This window comes from Salvelinus namaycush, chromosome 29, assembly GCF_016432855.1.
Source record: "Salvelinus namaycush isolate Seneca chromosome 29, SaNama_1.0, whole genome shotgun sequence".
Taxonomy (NCBI): domain Eukaryota; kingdom Metazoa; phylum Chordata; class Actinopteri; order Salmoniformes; family Salmonidae; genus Salvelinus; species Salvelinus namaycush.
This window is the reverse complement of record NC_052335.1, coordinates 27,583,547-27,603,901: the sequence shown is the minus strand read 5'-3', so window position 1 is coordinate 27,603,901 and position 20,355 is coordinate 27,583,547. Positions and strand designations below refer to the sequence as shown.

The 20,355-nt window shown below is 45.4% G+C and overlaps 1 protein-coding gene across 1 annotated transcript; it reads right to left on the bottom strand.

The window, feature by feature from the left end:
- Nucleotides 1-2,368: 2,368 nt before the first annotated feature.
- Nucleotides 2,369-3,283, bottom strand: LOC120024235 (claudin-20-like). Its single transcript, XM_038968428.1, has one exon. The coding sequence runs from the start codon at nucleotides 3,281-3,283 to the stop codon at nucleotides 2,369-2,371; it is 915 nt and encodes a 304-aa protein (XP_038824356.1).
- Nucleotides 3,284-20,355: the final 17,072 nt, after the last annotated feature.

Genomic DNA, 20,355 nt, shown 5'->3' with positions numbered 1-20,355 from the left:
CTAAAGAACTGACCATGAGAAACAAGATTCTCTGGTCAGATGAAACCAAGATTGAACTCTTTGGCTGAATGCTAAGCGTCACATCTGGAGAAAACCTGGCACCATCCCTACGGTGAAGCATGGTGGTGGCAGCATAATGCTATGGTTATGTTTTTCAGCGACATGGACTGGGAGACTAGTCAGGATCAAGGCAAAGATGAACGGAGCAAAGTACAGAGAGATCCTTGATGAAAACCTGCTCCAGAGCGCTCAGGACCTCAGACTGGGGCAGAGGTTTAACTTGCAACAGGACAACAACCCTAAGCACACAGCTAAGACAATGCAGGAGTGGCTTCGGGACAAGTCTGTGAATGTCCTTGAGTGGCCCAGCCAGAGCCCGGACTTGAACCCGATTGAACATCTCTGGAGAGACCTGAAAATAGCTGTGCAGCAATGCTCCCCATCCAACCTAACAGAGCATGAGAGGATCTGCAGAGAAGAATGCGAGAAATTCCCCAAATAAAGGTGTGCCAAGCTTGTAGCGTCATACCCAAGAAGACTCGGGGCTGTAATCACTGCCAATGGTAATCACTGCCTTTACTCAGTACTTCAACAAAGTACCGAGTAAAGGGTCTGAATAATTATGTAAATGTGATATTTCCTTTTTTTTCCATTTTGTAAACATAAATTAGCAAAAATGTCTAAAAGCCTGTTTTTGCTTTGTCATTATGGGGTATTGTGTGTAGATTGATGAGGGAAAAAATAATTGAATACATTTTAGTATAAGGCTGTAATGTGGAAAAAGTCAAGGGGTCTGAATACTTTCCGAATGCACTGTATCATCAATGATACTATATTGCATTTGAAAAGTCAGTGATAACACATTTAGATGACAACTAAACCAAAAATCTGACATTGTTTTTCCATTGTGCCCAGTGTGTGGGACTGCAAGGAATTATTTTCTGATTTTCGGATGATTTTATTATCTTTATTTCCAACTACGAAAATTATTTATATTTCTTGTCTCAGAAAACTTGGGGAGCCAAATGAAATCACCGCTTTTGTGGAACCCTGCCCTATGTAGTGCCCTATGGGCCTTGGTCAAAAGAAGTGCCCTAAATAGGGAATAAGGTGCCATTTGGGACGTAGCCTCTATTACCCTCCGTCAACACGAGGGGACAGCAGCTTGTGACAGCTAACCTCTGGCCATAGAACAGACTCCTACCGCTGTGCCTCCTGCAGCAATGACACACGGACACACGCCGTAAAGATGATTGGGTACAAGACCCTATTACCCTCGCAGCTAGAGAGGGAGAGGAAGGACAAGGGTGTGTGTGTGTGTATCTGTGTGTGTGTGTGCATGCGGGGGGGGGGGGGGGGGTGCAGTAAACGAGTAGTGTGCATCCAGCCGTAGCGAGGGGATAATGGGAAAGCAAAGAGGATCATTATCTCTGACAGCCTGCGCTGCCATGCACCTTATTCCCCTCCACAACTCGCAGGAAAAAATGGACTGGATGTTTGTGTATGGTGTTGGTGGGAATCTGAACTCTCTTTTCACTTTGTTAATCTTCTCTAAGTCTCCTTTACAGACAGTTGAAGTTCTACACATTCTTTTAGGCACAAGCTTTGGTAACTATGTTTCAGTAACTACTCTGCATTCCACTGAGTTATTTAACAAGCTACAGATAATTAGCATGCAAAGAAGACTCAATATCAATCAGTCCGTTTAGCTTTGGATATGATTGATGATTATTTTTTGTCTCACAAGGCAAATGGGTTCTAAAAGGTTGCAAAGAATGGCTTTTACACCTTCCTTTTTCCAGACATATCGACACTATCTTACTATGCAAACGTTCTGATGGCTTATTATTAGCAGCTAGTTATCATCAGCACTTTGTTCTCATTGAAACCTTTGGTATGGAAAAGCCTCCGCATCAGTTTTTAAAGGAACTTGTCACAGGTTTGACAGTACTTGCGCTGTGTTTGTGCATTTTTATGGCACCTCTACTCTACCCTACCATTGTGTCTTTCCGCCCACCACAGCAGCAGTCAAGGAGGCATTTGCCCCAGGAATTTGGATCCACAAGCTGTCTTTCTCCAATAGTTTGGGAATACCTTTACTGCTTGTGCTCGCAGTAGCGAGAGAGAACAGATGAGAGGTGGCGATAAGGCTGTCAACGTCATTAGCCTCCTCCCTCTCTTTCTCCCCTCCACTCTCTCCCTCCTCCTCCCATCCTTCCTCCCCCTCTTTCTCCACTCTCTCCCTCCTCCTCCCATCCTTCCTCCCCCTCTTTCTCCACTCTCTCCCCTTCACAAGGCAGCCAGTAGAATATCCTCAGGATTCTCCCCCCACCCCACTAACAAGAGTAGGGTTTAGGGATAAAACATATTAAACATAGTCCTGCAGGCTGTAGCCAGCCCGGGTGTCTTTTGGAGGGACTCTGGATGGAGAGTAGAACTGCTGCGTTCCCTTGTCTTCATGTAGAGGCTTCTCCTGCTGGATGTCGTCAGCTGCTTGGACCTTACCCTGGGACCCTTTGTCAACCCACTGTAGCTGCTCCTGGCTCGACTGCTCATTAGGCGACGTCTGCTGTTTAAAGTCCTTCTGCTCCCGTTGCTGTTGCTCGCGCTGTATCAGGTCACACTGTATCAGGTCGCGCTGTAGTTGCTCCTGGTTTATCTGCTGCTGCAGTAGTTTGTCAGGAAAGGTGGTAGAGGTGGAGGTCGAGGTGTAGTCTCTTTTTCCGGGACACGACAAACAAAAGATGACCCCACCGGCAAGCAGGAAGCCGGCAGAGACAAAGGTCACGTACACGGCCCCCCCAGGCTCGTATTTACTGCTCTCGGGCACGTTGGAGTCCAGGAAGGTGGTGATGACCTCGTTGGTGAACCAGGAAGCGGGCACCAGGCAGAGAATGCCAGCCAGGATGAAGCAACCCCCCGCGGCAATGGCCGCGTGCCCCTTTGCCCGGTGACTGCCCCCCCAGCGGGTGCACTTCAGCCCTAGGACAGCGAGACAGAGGCCCAGGCAACCCATCATGCACGATAGAACCATTGTCGTCCTGGCGGTCTGCAGGTAGGCGGGCAGCGACAGCACGGAGTACTTCAAGGTGCAGCTGAACACGCCGGTGCTGTACCAGGTGCAGTCCATCCACAGCCCCTGCATCTGGGAGATGGCAGTCATGATGTTGGAGCCCACGTCGGCACTCACCTTCCAGTTGGGCAGCAGCGTGGCCACGGTGGCGCCCAGGACGCCCAGCAGCGCCAGGGCGAAGGCGAGGATCTGCATGGTGGAGGACGCCATCGCCGAGTTGCGAGTCCCCTCCTCTCCGGCACAGCGGGACCGTCACCCTGTGGTGGCCCGAGCCTGGCTCCCTGGCTCCGTCTCTCCCTATCGCCCCGTGCAGCCTCAGGTCCTGACAGCAGATAATTCCTCAGTGCAGGCTTCAGTGGGCTGTGATAAAAATCGAAATGAGAATTGAACTGAGCGAGCAAGCGTGACGATCAGACGGAGGAGGCAGGGGCTGGATGAGGCAGGTGCTGTATGAGGCAGGGACTGGTGATGGGGAAAGGAAACTGCGCTCTGCTCTTTTTTTCTCCCTCTTTTTAGGGGGGAAGCGTGTGTGAGTGTGCGCTTTCTGTTTGCCTGCATTTTAACTCTGCATCCCTGGCTTTGTGTGACTGAGTTTTGTGGTGTTCATTTAAAGACTCAATTATGTGCATTTAAAGCTGCAGTGTCCTTCCTCTGAAAGTGGGTTACTCTTTTACAGCAGGCAGCTACTTCACTTCACTTTAGCTATGAGGTAAATGCTGCTTTTATACATAAACTAAATTTACAATATTTGTCATTGAAGCATGCATAAGCTATTTCAATAGTCTTTTAGAATCATTTGTAATTTCTCCAAATCTTTAGTTTGTCTTCTATGGTGGTGACATTCTGACATTAAAGACAACATAAATGCATTGTTAAAGTGAATAGTTTGTTTGTAATTGCAGTGTTTTGAGAAAAAAAGCCTCCTTACCTTTTGTGTTTCTCGGACAGTGTGCTGTGGTGCGTCAGTCTCTCCTCAATGTTTTCTGGGCACAAAAGAGATGGAAAAAACACCTAACAAAACAATAGGCTAAGCAGCTCAGCGATTCACACCTCCTCTGTCCTCCTACCATCTCCTTAGCAACACAACATACAATTCCATCATTTTCAGTGTCCCGTAAAGACATGGCAGCCACACATTCTTGTTGCCTGTGAGCTACAGTACCACTAAGGAGAACTGAGTGGTGAACAGAGAAATACTGCAAAACTGAGCAGCAATGTGCTGTGAGAGTGGTTAAACAACTGGACTAGTATAACATGAAGGTCATTGATTCAGATGAACAGCCACAGAGCTAATGTCCTCTCAGCAAATGAGTAGCAATGATAAAAGACAGTAGTAAGCCAATATTCTTCATCACGGCATATTTAAATGTCTGACTGAAATTTGCAGTTGAAGATATTGTTGGTCCCCTTTAATTGGTTCAATATATCATTTAGACAGCCAAGAGTTTTGAGGTTTGATTTGTCATTGGTGTTCGTTCGATGGTGGCTTTTTGTGGTGTTTCGTCGTCGTCACTCAGAGCACAATATAAACGGAAAGATGGCGAGGACCTGCATCCCCATCCTTTAGCCTTGCAGCTGAGAGGAAGGTGCCGCCTTTCAATTGGCCGCATGAAGTATGGCCGACTGCAACACACAGATAAGACTGTGTGAACCGCCCCCTCCATTTGTAGAGATGGAACACACACAGCGCTGGTATCCCAACAACAGTCACAACCTATCGTTGAAGTAATCCTCTGTCTATATATCCACACACTGTGACAGCAGAAGGGAAAGCACCCTATAGTGGCAGACCTGCCCCAACAGGAACGATTACCAGAGGGATAAACAGAAAATATACATTTTTCCTACCCACTCCCACCCTATCCCCAGGCCCTATCAGACTCTACCAAACTGCCTCCCCCATTCGAACCCTTCATTTTAGGAGAGAAAGACTACATTCATTTGAAAAAAGGGGAAAATATTACTGGAAGAGAAGAGATCATTTGACCTTAGCCAGTCTGCCTACTCCTATTAACCCATTACCGTTATATTTTCCAGCCCAGACGATGGCAGGCAGCAGGCTCCCTCCCAGGCCTATACCTACCTAGCCACCCTCTGAGGGAGGGAGTATGGAGGGAAAATGCCACTGTGATTATTACACAGCTGTAGTCCTCATTAGGAGACTCTTAGCTCAATGTATATAACCCTCCATCCATTCCTCTGCATCCCACCTCCACTCAGCAGCATAAAGAGGTCATTCACTGCGTCCCAAATTACACCCTATTCCCAACATAGTGTACTACTTTGGGCCCTGGTCAAAAGTTGTGCACTATATAGGGAATAGGGTGCGATTAGGGACACACACTAGTTCCCAGAATACACTGCCCCAAACAGCAGAAGCATCCGGAAGTGAATGACAGCAGGAGTGACAGCAGGAGTGGGTTTAATGGAGGACCAATTTTGGGCTTCCCGCCTCAGACAGACAGTTACATTGAAGTCATTAAAATTGCAGAATTGTAGGCTATGTGTGTGATGTGAGAGGACATGGTTGGCTAATATAAGCGGTGCTCCATGCATTTGTTATTTCTTCTTCCAGGCACACAGAAGTTGGGCTTTGATACAGAGCCTGTCTACTTTTAGTCTCAAAGGAAAAACGGTCTTGTGAATTTTACACGCTGCATCTATCACACTAGTGTTCCTTATTGCTTTGTACAAAAAGTATATGGACTTTTACTACTCAAAATAGTAATATCAGGAAGTAACAAAGATCTCTTTAAGACCTGACCAGATAATCAGTTTAATCACCATCATTGTATTACCCAGTATTAGACAGTTATTTAGACCTAGAAAAAAAGACTTGGATTTCAGTTGAAATTAGTTTCTTCCCAATTCTCCTCCATTATGTTACCAAGAGTTTACTAAGCAAGCTACACAGGCAGATAAGGTCATGAACTTTTTTCGGGAGAGTGACCCTGAGGACAAGAAAACATACAACAACTACTAACAGAACATCACTGAACATCTCTCATATGAATGGTATGTGATGTCTGGATATAATTAATATCTTTGAGATTGATGTCCTTTACCAGCCTGTTGAGTCATGGGACTACACCAGTGTACGTGATGTAGTGTTTTTGGTGCATGTTTGGCTCTAAGAAGCAAGGGGAGCATGGGGAGAGGAGGGCTGGGTCGCAAATGGCCCCTTATTCACTGTATAGTGCACTATGGGCCTTGGTCAGAATTAGTCCACTATAAAGTGAATAGTGAGTCTGGAACGCAGTCAAGGAGGGAGATGGGAACCAATGCAACTCTAAGAAGAGTAGAGTAGTGTTATTCTAGCTCTGTGGCCTCCGCTAGAATAGTATAGTGTTTGTTATTCTAGCTCTGTGGCCTCCACTAGAATAGTATAGTAGTGTTATTCTAGCTCTCTGGTCTCGACTAGAATAGTATAGTAGTGTTATTCTAGCTCTGTGGCCTCCACTAGAATAGTATAGTAGTGTTATTCTAGCTCTGTGGCCTCCACTAGAATAGTAGAGTAGTGTTATTCTAACTCTGTGGCCTCCACTAGAATAGTAGAGTAGTGTTATTCTACCTCTGTGGCCTCCACTAGTATAGTAGAGTAGTGTTATTCTAGCTCTGTAGCCTCCACTAGAATAGTATAGTGTTATTCTAGCTCTGTGGCCTCCACTAGAATAGTATAGTGTTATTCTAGCTCTGTGGCCTCCACTAGAATAGTAGAGTAGTGTTATTCTAGCTCTGTGGCCTCCACTAGAATAGTAGAGTAGTGTTATTCTAGCTCTGTGGCCTCCACTAGAATAGTAGAGTAGTATTATTCTAGCTCTGTGGCCTCCACTAGAATAGTATAGTGTTATTCTAGCTCTGTGGCCTCCACTAGAATAGGAGAGTAGTGTTATTCTAGCTCTGTGGCCTCCACTAGAATAGTAGAGTAGTGTTATTCTAGCTCTGTGGCCTCCACTAGAATGGTATAGTAGTGTTATTCTAGCTCTGTGGCCTCCACTAGAATAGTAGAGTAGTGTTATTCTAGCTCTATGGCCTCCACTAGAATAGTAGAGTAGTATTATTCTAGCTCTGTGGCCTCCACTAGAATAGTATAGTGTTATTCTAGCTCTGTGGCCTCCACTAGAATAGTAGAGTAGTGTTATTCTAACTCTATGGCCTCCACTAGAATAGTAGAGTAGTGTTATTCTAGCTCTGTGGCCTCCACTAGAATAGTATAGTGTTATTCTAGCTCTGTGGCCTCCACTAGAATAGTAGAGTAGTGTTATTCTAGCTCTGTGGCCTCCACTAGAATAGTATAGTGTTATTCTAGCTCTCTGGTCTCGACTAGAATAGTATAGTAGTGTTATTCTAGCTCTGTGGCCTCCACTAGAATAGTAGAGTAGTGTTATTCTAGCTCTGTGGCCTCCACTAGAATAGTAGAGTAGTGTTATTCTAGCTCTCTGGCCTCCACTAGAATAGTAGAGTAGTGTTGTTCTAGCTCTGTGGCCTCCACTAGAATAGTAGAGTAGTGTTATTCTAGCTCTATGGCCTCCACTAGAATAGTAGAGTAGTGTTATTCTAGCTCTGTGGCCTCCACTAGAATAGTATAGTGTTATTCTAGCTCTGTGGCCTCCACTAGAATAGTATAGTGTTATTCTAGCTCTGTGGCCTCCACTAGAATAGTATAGTGTTATTCTACTTCTGTGGCCTCCACTAGAATAGTAGAGTAGTGTTATTCTAGCTCTGTGGCCTCCACTAGAATAGTAGAGTAGTATTATTCTAGCTCTGTGGCCTCCACTAGAATAGTATAGTGTTATTCTAGCTCTGTGGCCTCCACTAGAATAGTAGAGTAGTGTTATTCTAGCTCTATGGCCTCCACTAGAATAGTAGAGTAGTATTATTCTAGCTCTGTGGCCTCCACTAGAATAGTATAGTGTTATTCTAGCTCTGTGGCCTCCACTAGAATAGTAGAGTAGTGTTATTCTAGCTCTATGGCCTCCACTAGAATAGTAGAGTAGTGTTATTCTAGCTCTGTGGCCTCCACTAGAATAGTATAGTGTTATTCTAGCTCTGTGGCCTCCACTAGAATAGTAGAGTAGTGTTATTCTAGCTCTGTGGCCTCCACTAGAATAGTATAGTGTTATTCTAGCTTTGTGGCCTCCACTAGAATAGTAGAGTAGTGTTATTCTAGCTCTGTGGCCTCCACTAGAATAGTAGAGTAGTGTTATTCTAGCTCTGTGGCCTCCACTAGAATAGTAGAGTAGTATTATTCTAGCTCTGTGGCCTCCACTAGAATAGTATAGTGTTATTCTAGCTCTGTGGCCTCCACTAGAATAGGAGAGTAGTGTTATTCTAGCTCTGTGGCCTCCACTAGAATAGTAGAGTAGTGTTATTCTAGCTCTGTGGCCTCCACTAGAATAGTATAGTAGTGTTATTCTAGCTCTGTGGCCTCCACTAGAATAGTAGAGTAGTGTTATTCTAGCTCTATGGCCTCCACTAGAATAGTAGAGTAGTATTATTCTAGCTCTGTGGCCTCCACTAGAATAGTATAGTGTTATTCTAGCTCTGTGGCCTCCACTAGAATAGTAGAGTAGTGTTATTCTAGCTCTATGGCCTCCACTAGAATAGTAGAGTAGTGTTATTCTAGCTCTGTGGCCTCCACTAGAATAGTAGAGTAGTGTTATTCTAGCTCTGTGGCCTCCACTAGAATTGTATAGTGTTATTCTAGCTCTCTGGTCTCGACTAGAATAGTATAGTAGTGTTATTCTAGCTCTGTGGCCTCCACTAGAATAGTAGAGTAGTGTTATTCTAGCTCTGTGGCCTCCACTAGAATAGGAGAGTAGTGTTATTCTAGCTCTCTGGCCTCCACTAGAATAGTAGAGTAGTGTTGTTCTAGCTCTGTGGCCTCCACTAGAATTGTATAGTGTTATTCTAGCTCTGTGGCCTCCACTAGAATAGTAGAGTAGTGTTATTCTAGCTCTGTGGCCTCCACTAGAATAGTAGAGTAGTGTTATTCTAGCTCTGTGGCCTCCACTAGAATAGTAGAGTAGTGTTATTCTAGCTCTATGGCCTCCACTAGAATAGTAGAGTAGTGTTATTCTAGCTCTATGGCCTCCACTAGAATAGTAGAGTAGTGTTATTCTAGCTCTGTGGCCTCCACTAGAATAGTATAGTGTTATTCTAGCTCTGTGGCCTCCACTAGAATAGTAGAGTAGTGTTATTCTAGCTCTATGGCCTCCACTAGAATAGTAGAGTAGTGTTATTCTAGCTCTGTGGCCTCCACTAGAATAGTATAGTGTTATTCTAGCTCTGTGGCCTCCACTAGAATAGTAGAGTAGTGTTATTCTAGCTCTGTGGCCTCCACTAGAATTGTATAGTGTTATTCTAGCTCTCTGGTCTCGACTAGAATAGTATAGTAGTGTTATTCTAGCTCTGTGGCCTCCACTAGAATAGGAGAGTAGTGTTATTCTAGCTCTGTGGTCTCCACTAGAATAGTAGAGTAGTGTTATTCTAGCTCTGTGGCCTCCACTAGAATAGTAGAGTAGTGTTATTCTAGCTCTATGGCCTCCACTAGAATAGTAGAGTAGTGTTATTCTAGCTCTGTGGCCTCCACTAGAATAGTGTAGTGTTATTCTAGCTCTGTGGCCTCCACTAGAATAGGAGAGTAGTGTTATTCTAGCTCTGTGGCCTCCACTAGAATAGTAGAGTAGTGTTATTCTAGCTCTGTGGCCTCCACTAGAATAGTAGAGTAGTGTTATTCTAGCTCTGTGGCCTCCACTAGAATAGTAGAGTAGTGTTATTCTAGCTCTATGGCCTCCAATAGAATAGTAGAGTAGTGTTATTCTAGCTCTATGGCCTCCACTAGAATAGTAGAGTAGTGTTATTCTAGCTCTGTGGCCTCCACTAGAATAGTATAGTGTTATTCTAGCTCTGTGGCCTCCACTAGAATAGTAGAGTAGTGTTATTCTAGCTCTATGGCCTCCACTAGAATAGTAGAGTAGTGTTATTCTAGCTCTGTGGCCTCCACTAGAATAGTAGATTCGTGTTATTCTAGCTCTGTGGCCTCCACTAGAATAGTAGATTAGTGTTATTCTAGCTCTGTGGCCTCCACTAGAATAGTAGAGTAGTGTTATTCTAGCTCTCTGGCCTCCACTAGAATAGTATATTAGTGTTATTCTAGCTCTGTGGCCTCCACTAGAATAGTAGATTCGTGTTATTCTAGCTCTGTGGCCTCCACTAGAATAGTAGATTAGTGTTATTCTAGCTCTGTGGCCTCCACTAGAATAGTAGAGTAGTGTTATTCTAGCTCTCTGGCCTCCACTAGAATAGTATATTAGTGTTATTCTAGCTCTGTGGCCTCCACTAGAATAGGAGAGTAGTGTTATTCTAGCTCTGTGGCCTCCACTAGAATAGTATAGTAGTGTTATTCTAGCTCTGTGGCCTCCACTAGAATAGGAGAGTAGTGTTATTCTAGCTCTGTGGCCTCCACTAGAATAGGAGAGTAGTGTTATTCTAGCTCTGTGGCCTCCACTAGAATAGTAGAGTAGTGTTATTCTAGCTCTGTGGCCTCCACTAGAATAGTAGAGTAGTGTTATTCTAGCTCTCTGGCCTCCACTAGAATAGTAGAGTAGTGTTATTCTAGCTCTCTGGCCTCCACTAGAATAGTAGAGTAGTGTTATTCTAGCTCTGTGGCCTCCACTAGAATAGTAGAGTAGTGTTATTCTAGCTCTGTGGCCTCCACTAGAATAGTAGAGTAGTGTTATTCTAGCTCTGTGGCCTCCACTAGAATAGTAGAGTAGTGTTATTCTAGCTCTGTGGCCTCCACTAGAATAGTAGAGTAGTATTATTCTAGCTCTGTGGCCTCCACTAGAATAGTATCGTGTTATTCTAGCTCTGTGGCCTCCACTAGAATAGTATAGTGTTATTCTAGCTCTGTGGCCTCCACTAGAATAGTATAGTGTTATTCTAGCTCTGTGGCCTCCACTAGAATAGGGCAGGAGTGTTATTCTAGCTCTGTGGCCTGGCCTCCACTAACTGGAGTAGTAGCCGTTGATGTGTAGGCTAGTTCTTATTGGCACATTCTACTACTCCTTGGTTCCATTAACTTTGTTGCTTGTTTACGTTTCACTCCCATCACTCCTAAGGGACAGTAGTATCTGGTACTGATTAGATGTTGTTATCGCTCTCCCTAATATTGCTCATCAAGTTAGAAGTTCAAGTTTCAAGTTGTGGTAGTCGTATGTATAGGATACACATGGTATACACCATCCTACAGAATACTCCTACATCATCACCTCAGGTTCATTGAAAGAGAACCATTGATAATGTTTAATGGTGGAGGAGATCATAACTGAGGACTATCGTTTAGCACGTACAGACTGTTATTCTGTTGTCACTTCCAAGGAAGAGTAAAAATAGAAATCCTGCGGTAAATTTGTAATGATGGTTTAAAAGGCGGCCCTACCCAGAATTCTTTCAAATATTTTATTTTTGTTAATGTCAACTGGCGAGCACGGTTCCAACTTCCAACGTTTTCACTGCCTGTTTAAAGTTTGTTTTAAAAAGAAATGTTGAAATTGGTCAGACAGCCAAGGAGTTTTTATTGCGTTGTAATGAAAATAGTCATAGAGTAAAACCAGGCAATTTAGACGCATGATTAGTCTGGTATTCATTACAGGTTGCTATTGTGCTTGTTGTTTCCGTTTTAAAGCCTTGTACATACAAGCTCATAAAAAACCTGTGTTGAGCTCATTCAGCAAATCTATTTTTAAAGGGAAAAAGGTACAGTATGAGCAGCCGGCAGACTAACAAAGACCCAGTAAAGTTTTTTAGTTAAGAGACAAATGGATTAGTGAATTCATTGATGTTTACTGTGATGACAAGCTGTCCAGCAATGAGAAATGTTGCATTGTAGTGCTGTTAGAATACTAATTTGTGATACTACAGATTTAGAATCTTAATTTGATCACTCTTTTGTTGCTGAGAATTTTCCTGCACAGCAGGAAAGGCAAACTTGTACTGTATTCACAGTTTAAAAAGGCTTCTAAAGTTTGTAATTTCCTTCGGGAGTTTTCCAAAGGAATATTTGGATGACGTCAGCGCTATCACCATCTACTGGTTTTAATGTCTATTAATAATTCACATTTCCTGTTGCAGCAGGATTATTTTCCTGCTGTAGCAAACTGGCTCAAATTAAGATCCTACATCTGTAGGCATTTATTTGTTGTTACTTTACATTTTCATTACCTCATATGAAGTTAGAATAGAAAAACTACATGGCCAGAGAAGGGGAAAATGTAACATCTTATGTAATAAGGATTAGTTAAAGGTATCACCCTACCACCTTAATGCAGTAGCCAGATCACCAGGTGAAATGGAATTTCTGAGTTGAGAGTTCATTCAGTAGGCTGAAATATATTTGCATGAGTACAGCCAGGAGGTATCAACCCTACCTAAATCATCAAACAGACAGGAATATAAATGACCTATTCATTCCCACAGTCAAGAGGCAATGGCTTCGCTATTACCTGTCAGCAGTTGGATTGATGCAGTTTTTTCACCACTAAGGTACCGCCATGAAATGATCAATGACAGGTTCCTAAGGTAATTGACTATTTTTACACAGCCTAATACAATCAATGTGGATAGTTAAATAACTAGCTGTTTAGAAATGATATTCTCTCTGAAAATGTTATTAATTGTCATGTCATCCGAGTAACGGAATGATGAGGTAAATGATGGAAACCATTTCCGGCTCCCTGATTGGATAAGCCATAATGCGGAAGGAATTTTGGCTAGAATGGGGAGTGCAAATAAACAACCTGTCAACAAAGTTCTTAGAACAACGATGATGGAAATCTATCCTGTTTTATGAATCATGTCCAAATTGCTAACAGATGTGGTAGTGTACACAAACTGTCACACATAGACATGTCTCAGTCCAACTGTAGATTACTGTGAATAGCTGTGGTTCATCTAACAACGTCTACCTAATACGTTGTAATCAACCTCACATGACTTAGAGAAGAAAGAGGGAAACACTTTCAGTACACACTTACCGCTATTCTATCCATCCAGTATTCATCCAGCAGCACAACTCACAATGGAACCACGTTTCTCCTGTGTCTGAGAGATTTGTGTTAGTGTGTTTTCACACACAAACACACATGTGTATGTGAGTATGTCACGTCAGCGAATGCTAGTTGAGGCTTGGACAAGGCAAGCCCATCCCAGGTAGAGTGGGGGAACTTCAGCCCCAGGCGTGATGAATGTCCGTTGTTGAATGCAGTCCAGCACAGCACATCCCATCAGCTGTTGTTCCGAGAGAACCCAGTTAGCTGGAACCAGAGGCAACCAGCTCTCTGCCCCCTGACAGTATCCCAGTATCACACCACACCGTCCGTCTGTGATGGAGCTAGACTCCCTGTTCTCTACGTCTCTCTTCCTCTCTCTCTCTCTTCTTCTGTCTCTCTCTCTCTGTGCTGTAGATCAAATCAAATCAAATGTTATTTGTCACATGCGCCTAATACAACAGGTGTAGACCTTACAGTGAAATGCTTACAAGCCCTTAACCAACAATGCAGCCTCCAAGAGTTTCTGAATTTCCTCTTCACTTCAGTTTGCTCCTCAATTCATGCACCTTGGTTTGAGAACGAGGTAGCGGCAGTGTTCCCTTCCCTTTGCGCTGTTGGTCCAGGAGGCCCCAGGAGGATCACAGTCATATCATGGGTGAATGGCAGGCAGGAGTCGGCTGAGCCAATGATGGCTGAAGAGACCCAGCTGCTGTGCTGGAGCACCCCAGAGAGCAGGGCACGGCAGCCTGCCTGTCTGTGAATGTTGCTGCTGTGCTGTGGTCTTTGTGGAGCTGCAATCCCCCTCTATTGTTCTGGGTAGAGAAAAGAGCACGAGGCTGGCAGACAAGAGAGTCTAGTGGTACTGGAGGCACTGACTTGGCAGAGGGAGAGGGAGCTCTGAGAGGAGGAGGAGGAGGACCCAGGCACTGCTGACTCTTCTGTGATGACTGCCTTCAACAGTGTGTCAGTGGAGCTGCTGCCTGTGGGCTGTAGCCTATGTGGGGTCGCCAGAAACTGCTAACATCCGATTTTCAGGGATCCAATATTTTCAACCTAACTTTCGTTTCCCCTGAAAACCAGATGTGGGGACTCTGCTCAGGTCGTCTTTTTACGCCTGCTACGTTAGGTTAGTGGGCTGTGGTATCTGTGGAGCCCAGCCTCCAGTCCTCCTGCAGTCTGCCCCAGAGATAGATCCAGCCATTCCTCTGTCATCCACTCGTCATCTAATCCCCCCGTTGCTGAGACCAACACTTCAGTCTCCCTTCCAAGCCCTTTTTTGTGAAGAGTAGGCAGTAGACACGTTGAAGTGTGTTCCCTCTCTCCTCTCTCAGGCTGTCAGGCAGCAGTGTGTTCCGTCTCTCCTCCTCTCTCAGGCTGTCAGGCAGCAGTGTGCTCCATCTCTCCTCTCTCCTCTCCCCTCTCTCCTCTCTCAGGCTGTCAGGCAGCAGTGTGTTCCATCTCTCCTCTCTCCTCTCCCCTCTCTCCTCTCTCAGGCTGTTAGGCAGCAGTGTGTTCCGTCTCTCCTCTCTCCTCTCTCAGGCTGTCAGGCAGCAGTGTGTTCCATCTCTCCTCTCTCAGGCTGTCAGGCAGCAGTGTGTTCCATCTCTCCTCTCTCCTCTCAGGCTGTCAGGCAGCAGTGTTTCCATCTCTCCTCTCTCCTCTCCCCTCTCTCCTCTCTCAGGCTGTCAGGCAGCAGTGTGTTCCATCTCTCCTCTCTCCTCTCCCCTCTCTCCTCTCTCAGGCTGTCAGGCAGCAGTGTGTTCCGTCTCTCCTCTCTCCTCTCTCAGGCTGTCAGGCAGCAGTGTGTTCCATCTCTCCTCTCTCAGGCTGTCAGGCAGCAGTGTGTTCCATCTCTCCTCTCTCCTCTCAGGCTGTCAGGCAGCAGTGTTTCCATCTCTCCTCTCTCCTCTCCCCTCTCTCCTCTCTCAGGCTGTCAGGCAGCAGTGTGTTCCATCTCTCCTCTCTCCTCTCCCCTCTCTCCTCTCTCAGGCTGTCAGGCAGCAGTGTGTTCCATCTCTCCTCTCTCCTCTCCCCTCTCTCCTCTCTCAGGCTGTCAGGCAGCAGTGTGTTCCATCTCTCCTCTCTCCTCGCCCCTCTCCCCTCTCTCAGGCTGTCAGGCAGCAGTGTTCCATCTCTCCTCTCTCCTCTCCCCTCTCTCCTCTCTCAGGCTGTCAGGCAGCAGTGTGTTTCCTCTCTCAGGCTGTCAGGCAGCAGTGTGTTGGAGTGGCAGTAGGTTCAGGGGGTGGAGGCTTGTGTGTGTGTGTGTGTGTGTGTGTGTGGTGGCCTGTTTTTATGGTCCTTCACACAGGTGTTACTGTGGCAACAGGAACAGAACCGGCTTGCCATCACACACAGTCTCCTGTTTTCCCTTTAAAGCAATCTGTTACTCATTATGCTAGTGTACACACCTTACCCCCTCCATCTCCCCACTGTGTCTGTCTCTGTTTCTCATGTGTGTGTGCGCCCATTCGCCTGTCTGTCCATCTGTCCGTCTGTCTGGCCCAGGGATAATGTGTCTCATCCTTTAGATCCACAGTGACCAACGGCATTCCCATCCTCAGAAACCTGCACGAACTAAGAGGAAAACATATTTTCCCCCTGTTATGTCTACTACTCCCTCTGTTCCATTTCATGTGACAAAGACTGGCGGACACCCCACACCCACACATGATTAACATCGCCCACAGACCTGGGAACAGGAAGACCTAGAGAGAGGGCCAGCAATTATGACTCATTGTGTTGGTGGTGCTGAGAGACTGAATAAAATAAGCTCTCTCTCCCTCTCTCTCTCGGAGGGGGGGCACAAGCTCTGCAGATAGCATATGAACAGGTCATAAGTCATATCTAAATGTTTAGAATGACAGGAAATTAGCTTTAAAACGGTAAATGTTCTCTCAGACTCATGGCAAAATGTGTAGAACAGTAGGAAATTAGCTTTAAAACTGCAAAATGTGTAGAACAGTAGGAAAGTAGCTTTAAAACTGCAAAATGTGTAGAACAGTAGGAAAGTAGCTTTAAAACTGCAAAATGTTCTTGCGAAACTGAGGAATCTGTGTGAGTCACACACAACACTGAAACTCAGGAACAGGATGCTCAGCTCCTGATATCTGTGGTGTGGCTGTGGTTGTTGTGGCTAGCTCTGGTCCATAGCCCCACAGTCTGTGTGGTGTGGCAGTAGTTGTTGTGGCTAGCTCTGGTCCATAGCCCCACAGTCTGTGTGGTGTGGCTGTGGTTGTTGTGGCTAGCTCTGGTCCATAGCCCCACAGTCTGTGTGGTGTGGCTGTGGTTGTTGTGGCTAGCTCTGGTCCATAGCCCCACAGTCTGTGTGGTGTGGCTGTGGTTGTTGTGGCTAGCTCTGGTCCATAGCCCCACAGTCTGTGTGGTGTGGCTGTGGTTGTTGTGGCTAGCTCTGGTCCATAGCCCCACAGTCTGTGTGGTGTGGCTGTGGTTGTTGTGGCTAGCTCTGGTCCATAGCCCCACAGTCTGTGTGGTGTGGCTGTGGTTGTTGTGGCTAGCTCTGGTCCACAGCCCCACAGTCTGTGTGGTGTGGCAGTAGTTGTTGTGGCTAGCTCTGGTCCATAGCCCCACACTCTGTGTGGTGTGGCTGTGGTTGTTGTGGCTAGCTCTGGTCCATAGCCCCACAGTCTGTGTGGTGTGGCAGTAGTTGTTGTGGCTAGCTCTGGTCCATAGCCCCACAGTCTGTGTGGTGTGGCTGTGGTTGTTGTGCCTAGCTCTGGTCCATAGCCCCACAGTCTGTGTGGTGTGGCTGTGGTTGTTGTGGCTAGCTCTGGTCCATAGCCCCACAGTCTGTGTGGTGTGGCAGTAGTTGTTGTGGCTAGCTCTGGTCCATAGCCCCACAGTCTGTGTGGTGTGGCTGTGGTTGTTGTGCCTAGCTCTGGTCCATAGCCCCACAGTCTGTGTGGTGTGGCAGTAGTTGTTGTGGCTAGCTCTGGTCCATAGCCCCACACTCTGTGTGGTGTGGCTGTGGTTGTTGTGGCTAGCTCTGGTCCATAGCCCCACAGTCTGTGTGGTGTGGCAGTAGTTGTTGTGGCTAGCTCTGGTCCATAGCCCCACAGTCTGTGTGGTGTGGCTGTGGTTGTTGTGCCTAGCTCTGGTCCATAGCCCCACAGTCTGTGTGGTGTGGCTGTGGTTGTTGTGGCTAGCTCTGGTCCATAGCCCCACAGTCTGTGTGGTGTGGCAGTAGTTGTTGTGGCTAGCTCTGGTCCATAGCCCCACAGTCTGTGTGGTGTGGCTGTGGTTGTTGTGCCTAGCTCTGGTCCATAGCCCCACAGTCTGTGTGGTGTGGCAGTAGTTGTTGTGGCTAGCTCTGGTCCATAGCCCCACACTCTGTGTGGTGTGGCTGTGGTTGTTGTGGCTAGCTCTGGTCCATAGCCCCACAGTCTGTGTGGTGTGGCAGTAGTTGTTGTGGCTAGCTCTGGTCCATAGCCCCACAGTCTGTGTGGTGTGGCTGTGGTTGTTGTGGCTAGCTCTGGTCCATAGCCCCACAGTCTGTGTGGTGTGGCAGTAGTTGTTGTGGCTAGCTCTGGTCCATAGCCCCACACTCTGTGTGGTGTGGCTGTGGTTGTTGTGGCTAGCTCTGGTCCATAGCCCCACAGTCTGTGTGGTGTGGCTGTGGTTGTTGTGGCTAGCTCTGGTCCATAGCCCCACACTCTGTGTGGTGTGGCAGTAGTTGTTGTGGCTAGCTCTGGTCCAGGGCTCCATAGTATCAATTAGGGCTCTATATCCTACTCTAGCTACTGGATGGAGCACGAAGGAGGAAGTGGAGGAACATTTTGCATCCTACTTTATGCTCTTCTTCTGTAAATTACTGCTCACAATTTCTAATATATTCTCTCATTCAGCATGTATTAGAGCCGTTGCAAAACATTGTTCAACAAGAATTTCTTATTGGACAAGTTCAGGTAGTCGCTCCTCGTTTAAGGTTCATTTTCTATAATTTGGTGTCTCGTGGATAAGACCTGGATTAGCTAATAACGTAATTACAAAGCATCTACTATGTATCAATCAGGACAACTCTAGTATAAGAGACCGTTTTTTTATTCAATATTACAGCATTTTACCTTACCTGTACAATTTGTATTTATTTAACCCTTATTTTACCAGGTAAGTTGACTGAGAACACGTTCTCATTTACAGCAATGACCTGGGGAATAGTTACAGGGGAGAGGAGGAGGGGATGAATGAGCCAATTGTAAGCTGGGGATGATTAGATGACTGTGATGGTATGAGGGCTAGATTGGGAATTTAGCCAGGACACCGGGGTTAACACCCCTACTCTTATGATAAGTGCCATGGGATCTTTAGTGACCACAGAGAGTCAGGACACCTGTTTAAACGTTCCGTTTAAATGAAAATAATATACATTAGAGAATAAATTACAGTTCAGATACATCTGAATAATGATAAAACATTTGAACAATTCTTAAAGTGATACATCAAATCACTTGAAATAAGAAAGAGCTTTAAAGCTTTGAACTTAATAAAATCAATTAAATCGAAATTTGACACTTAGTCTTTGTTTTTATGTGGATATTAACACATGAACAAAATAATATTGAGACAAAATATAAATAGAATTCAGGCAATTACAGTTTTTAATTAACAACTGCTTTTGCCAAAAAAGACATTAAAATGTAATGCTCGTGATTTAAGATACTGCATCATATTCACAAACAAGAGTAAGGAGGAATGTTATTGAACATAGGCAACTGTGTTCAGAGCTTAGAGAGTGCTGCAAAACAAAGGACGCTCATTTCACAGTGGATCCGGGAAGTATTCAGACCACTTCCCTTTTCACATATTTTGTTACGTTACATGTTTATTTTAAAATGGATTAAATTGTTATTTTGTCTCACCAATCTACACACAATACCCCATAATGACAAAGTGAAAATAGGTTTTTAGATTCTTTTTGCAAAACTATTAAAAAACAAACAGAAATACCTTATTACATAAGTATTCAGACCCTTTGCTACGAGACTTGAAATTTAGCTCAGGTGCATCCTGTTTCCATTGAGCATCCTTGAGATTGTTTCTACAACTTGATTGGAGTTCACCTGTAGTAGATGAAATTGATTGGACATGATTTGGAAAGGCACACACCTGTCTATATAAGGTCCCACAGTTGACAGTGCATGTCAGAGCAAAAACCAAGCCATGAGGTCGAAGGAATTGTGTTGAGGCACAGATCTGGGGAAGGGTACCAAAACATTTCTGGAGCATTGAAGGTCCCCAAGAACACAGTGGCCTCCATCATTCTTAAATGGAAGAAGTTTGAACCACTGAGACTCTTCCTAGAGCTGGTCGCCCGTCCAAACTGAGCATTCGGGGAGAAGGGCCTTGGTCAGGGAGGTGACCAAGAACTCGATGTTCCAGAGTTCCTCTGTGGAGATGGGAGAATATTCCAGAAGGACAACCATCTCTGCAGCACTCCACTAATCAGGCCTTTATGGTAGAGTGGCCAGACGGAAGCCACTCCTCAGTAAAAGGCACATGATAGCCATTTGGAGTTTGCTAAAAGGCACCTAAAGGACTCTCAGACCATGAGAAACAAGATTCTCTGGTCTGATGAAACCAAGATTTACTTTTTGGCCTGAATGCCAAGCGTCACGTCTGGAGGAAACCTGGCACCATCCCTATGGTGAAGCACGGTGGTGGCAGCATCATGCTGTGGGGATGTTTTTCAGTGGCAGGGACTGGGAGACTAGTTAGGATCGAGGGAAAGATGAGCGGAGCAAAGTACAGAGAGATCCTTGATGAAAACCTGCTCCAGAGCACTCAGAACCTCAGACTGGGGCGAAGGTTCACCTTCCAACAGGACAACGACCCTAAGCACACAGCTTGAGTGGCCCAGCCTTAGTCCGGACTTGAACCCGATCGAACATCTCTGGAGAGACCTAAAAATAGCTGTGCAGTGACGCTCCCAACCTGACAGAGCTTGAGAGGATCTGCAGAGAAGAATGGGAGAAACTCCCCAAATACAGGTGTGCCAAGCTTATAGCATCATACCCAAGAAGATTCAAGGCTGTAAACGCTGCCATAGGTGCTTCAACAAAGTACTGAGTAAAGGGTCTGAATACTCAAGTAAATGTGATATTTCAGTAAAAAAGAAGTATACATTTCAGAAAATTTTGGAAAACCTGTTTTTCTTTGTCATTATGGGTTATTGTGATGTCATTATGGGGTATTGTGTGTAGATTGATGAGGGAA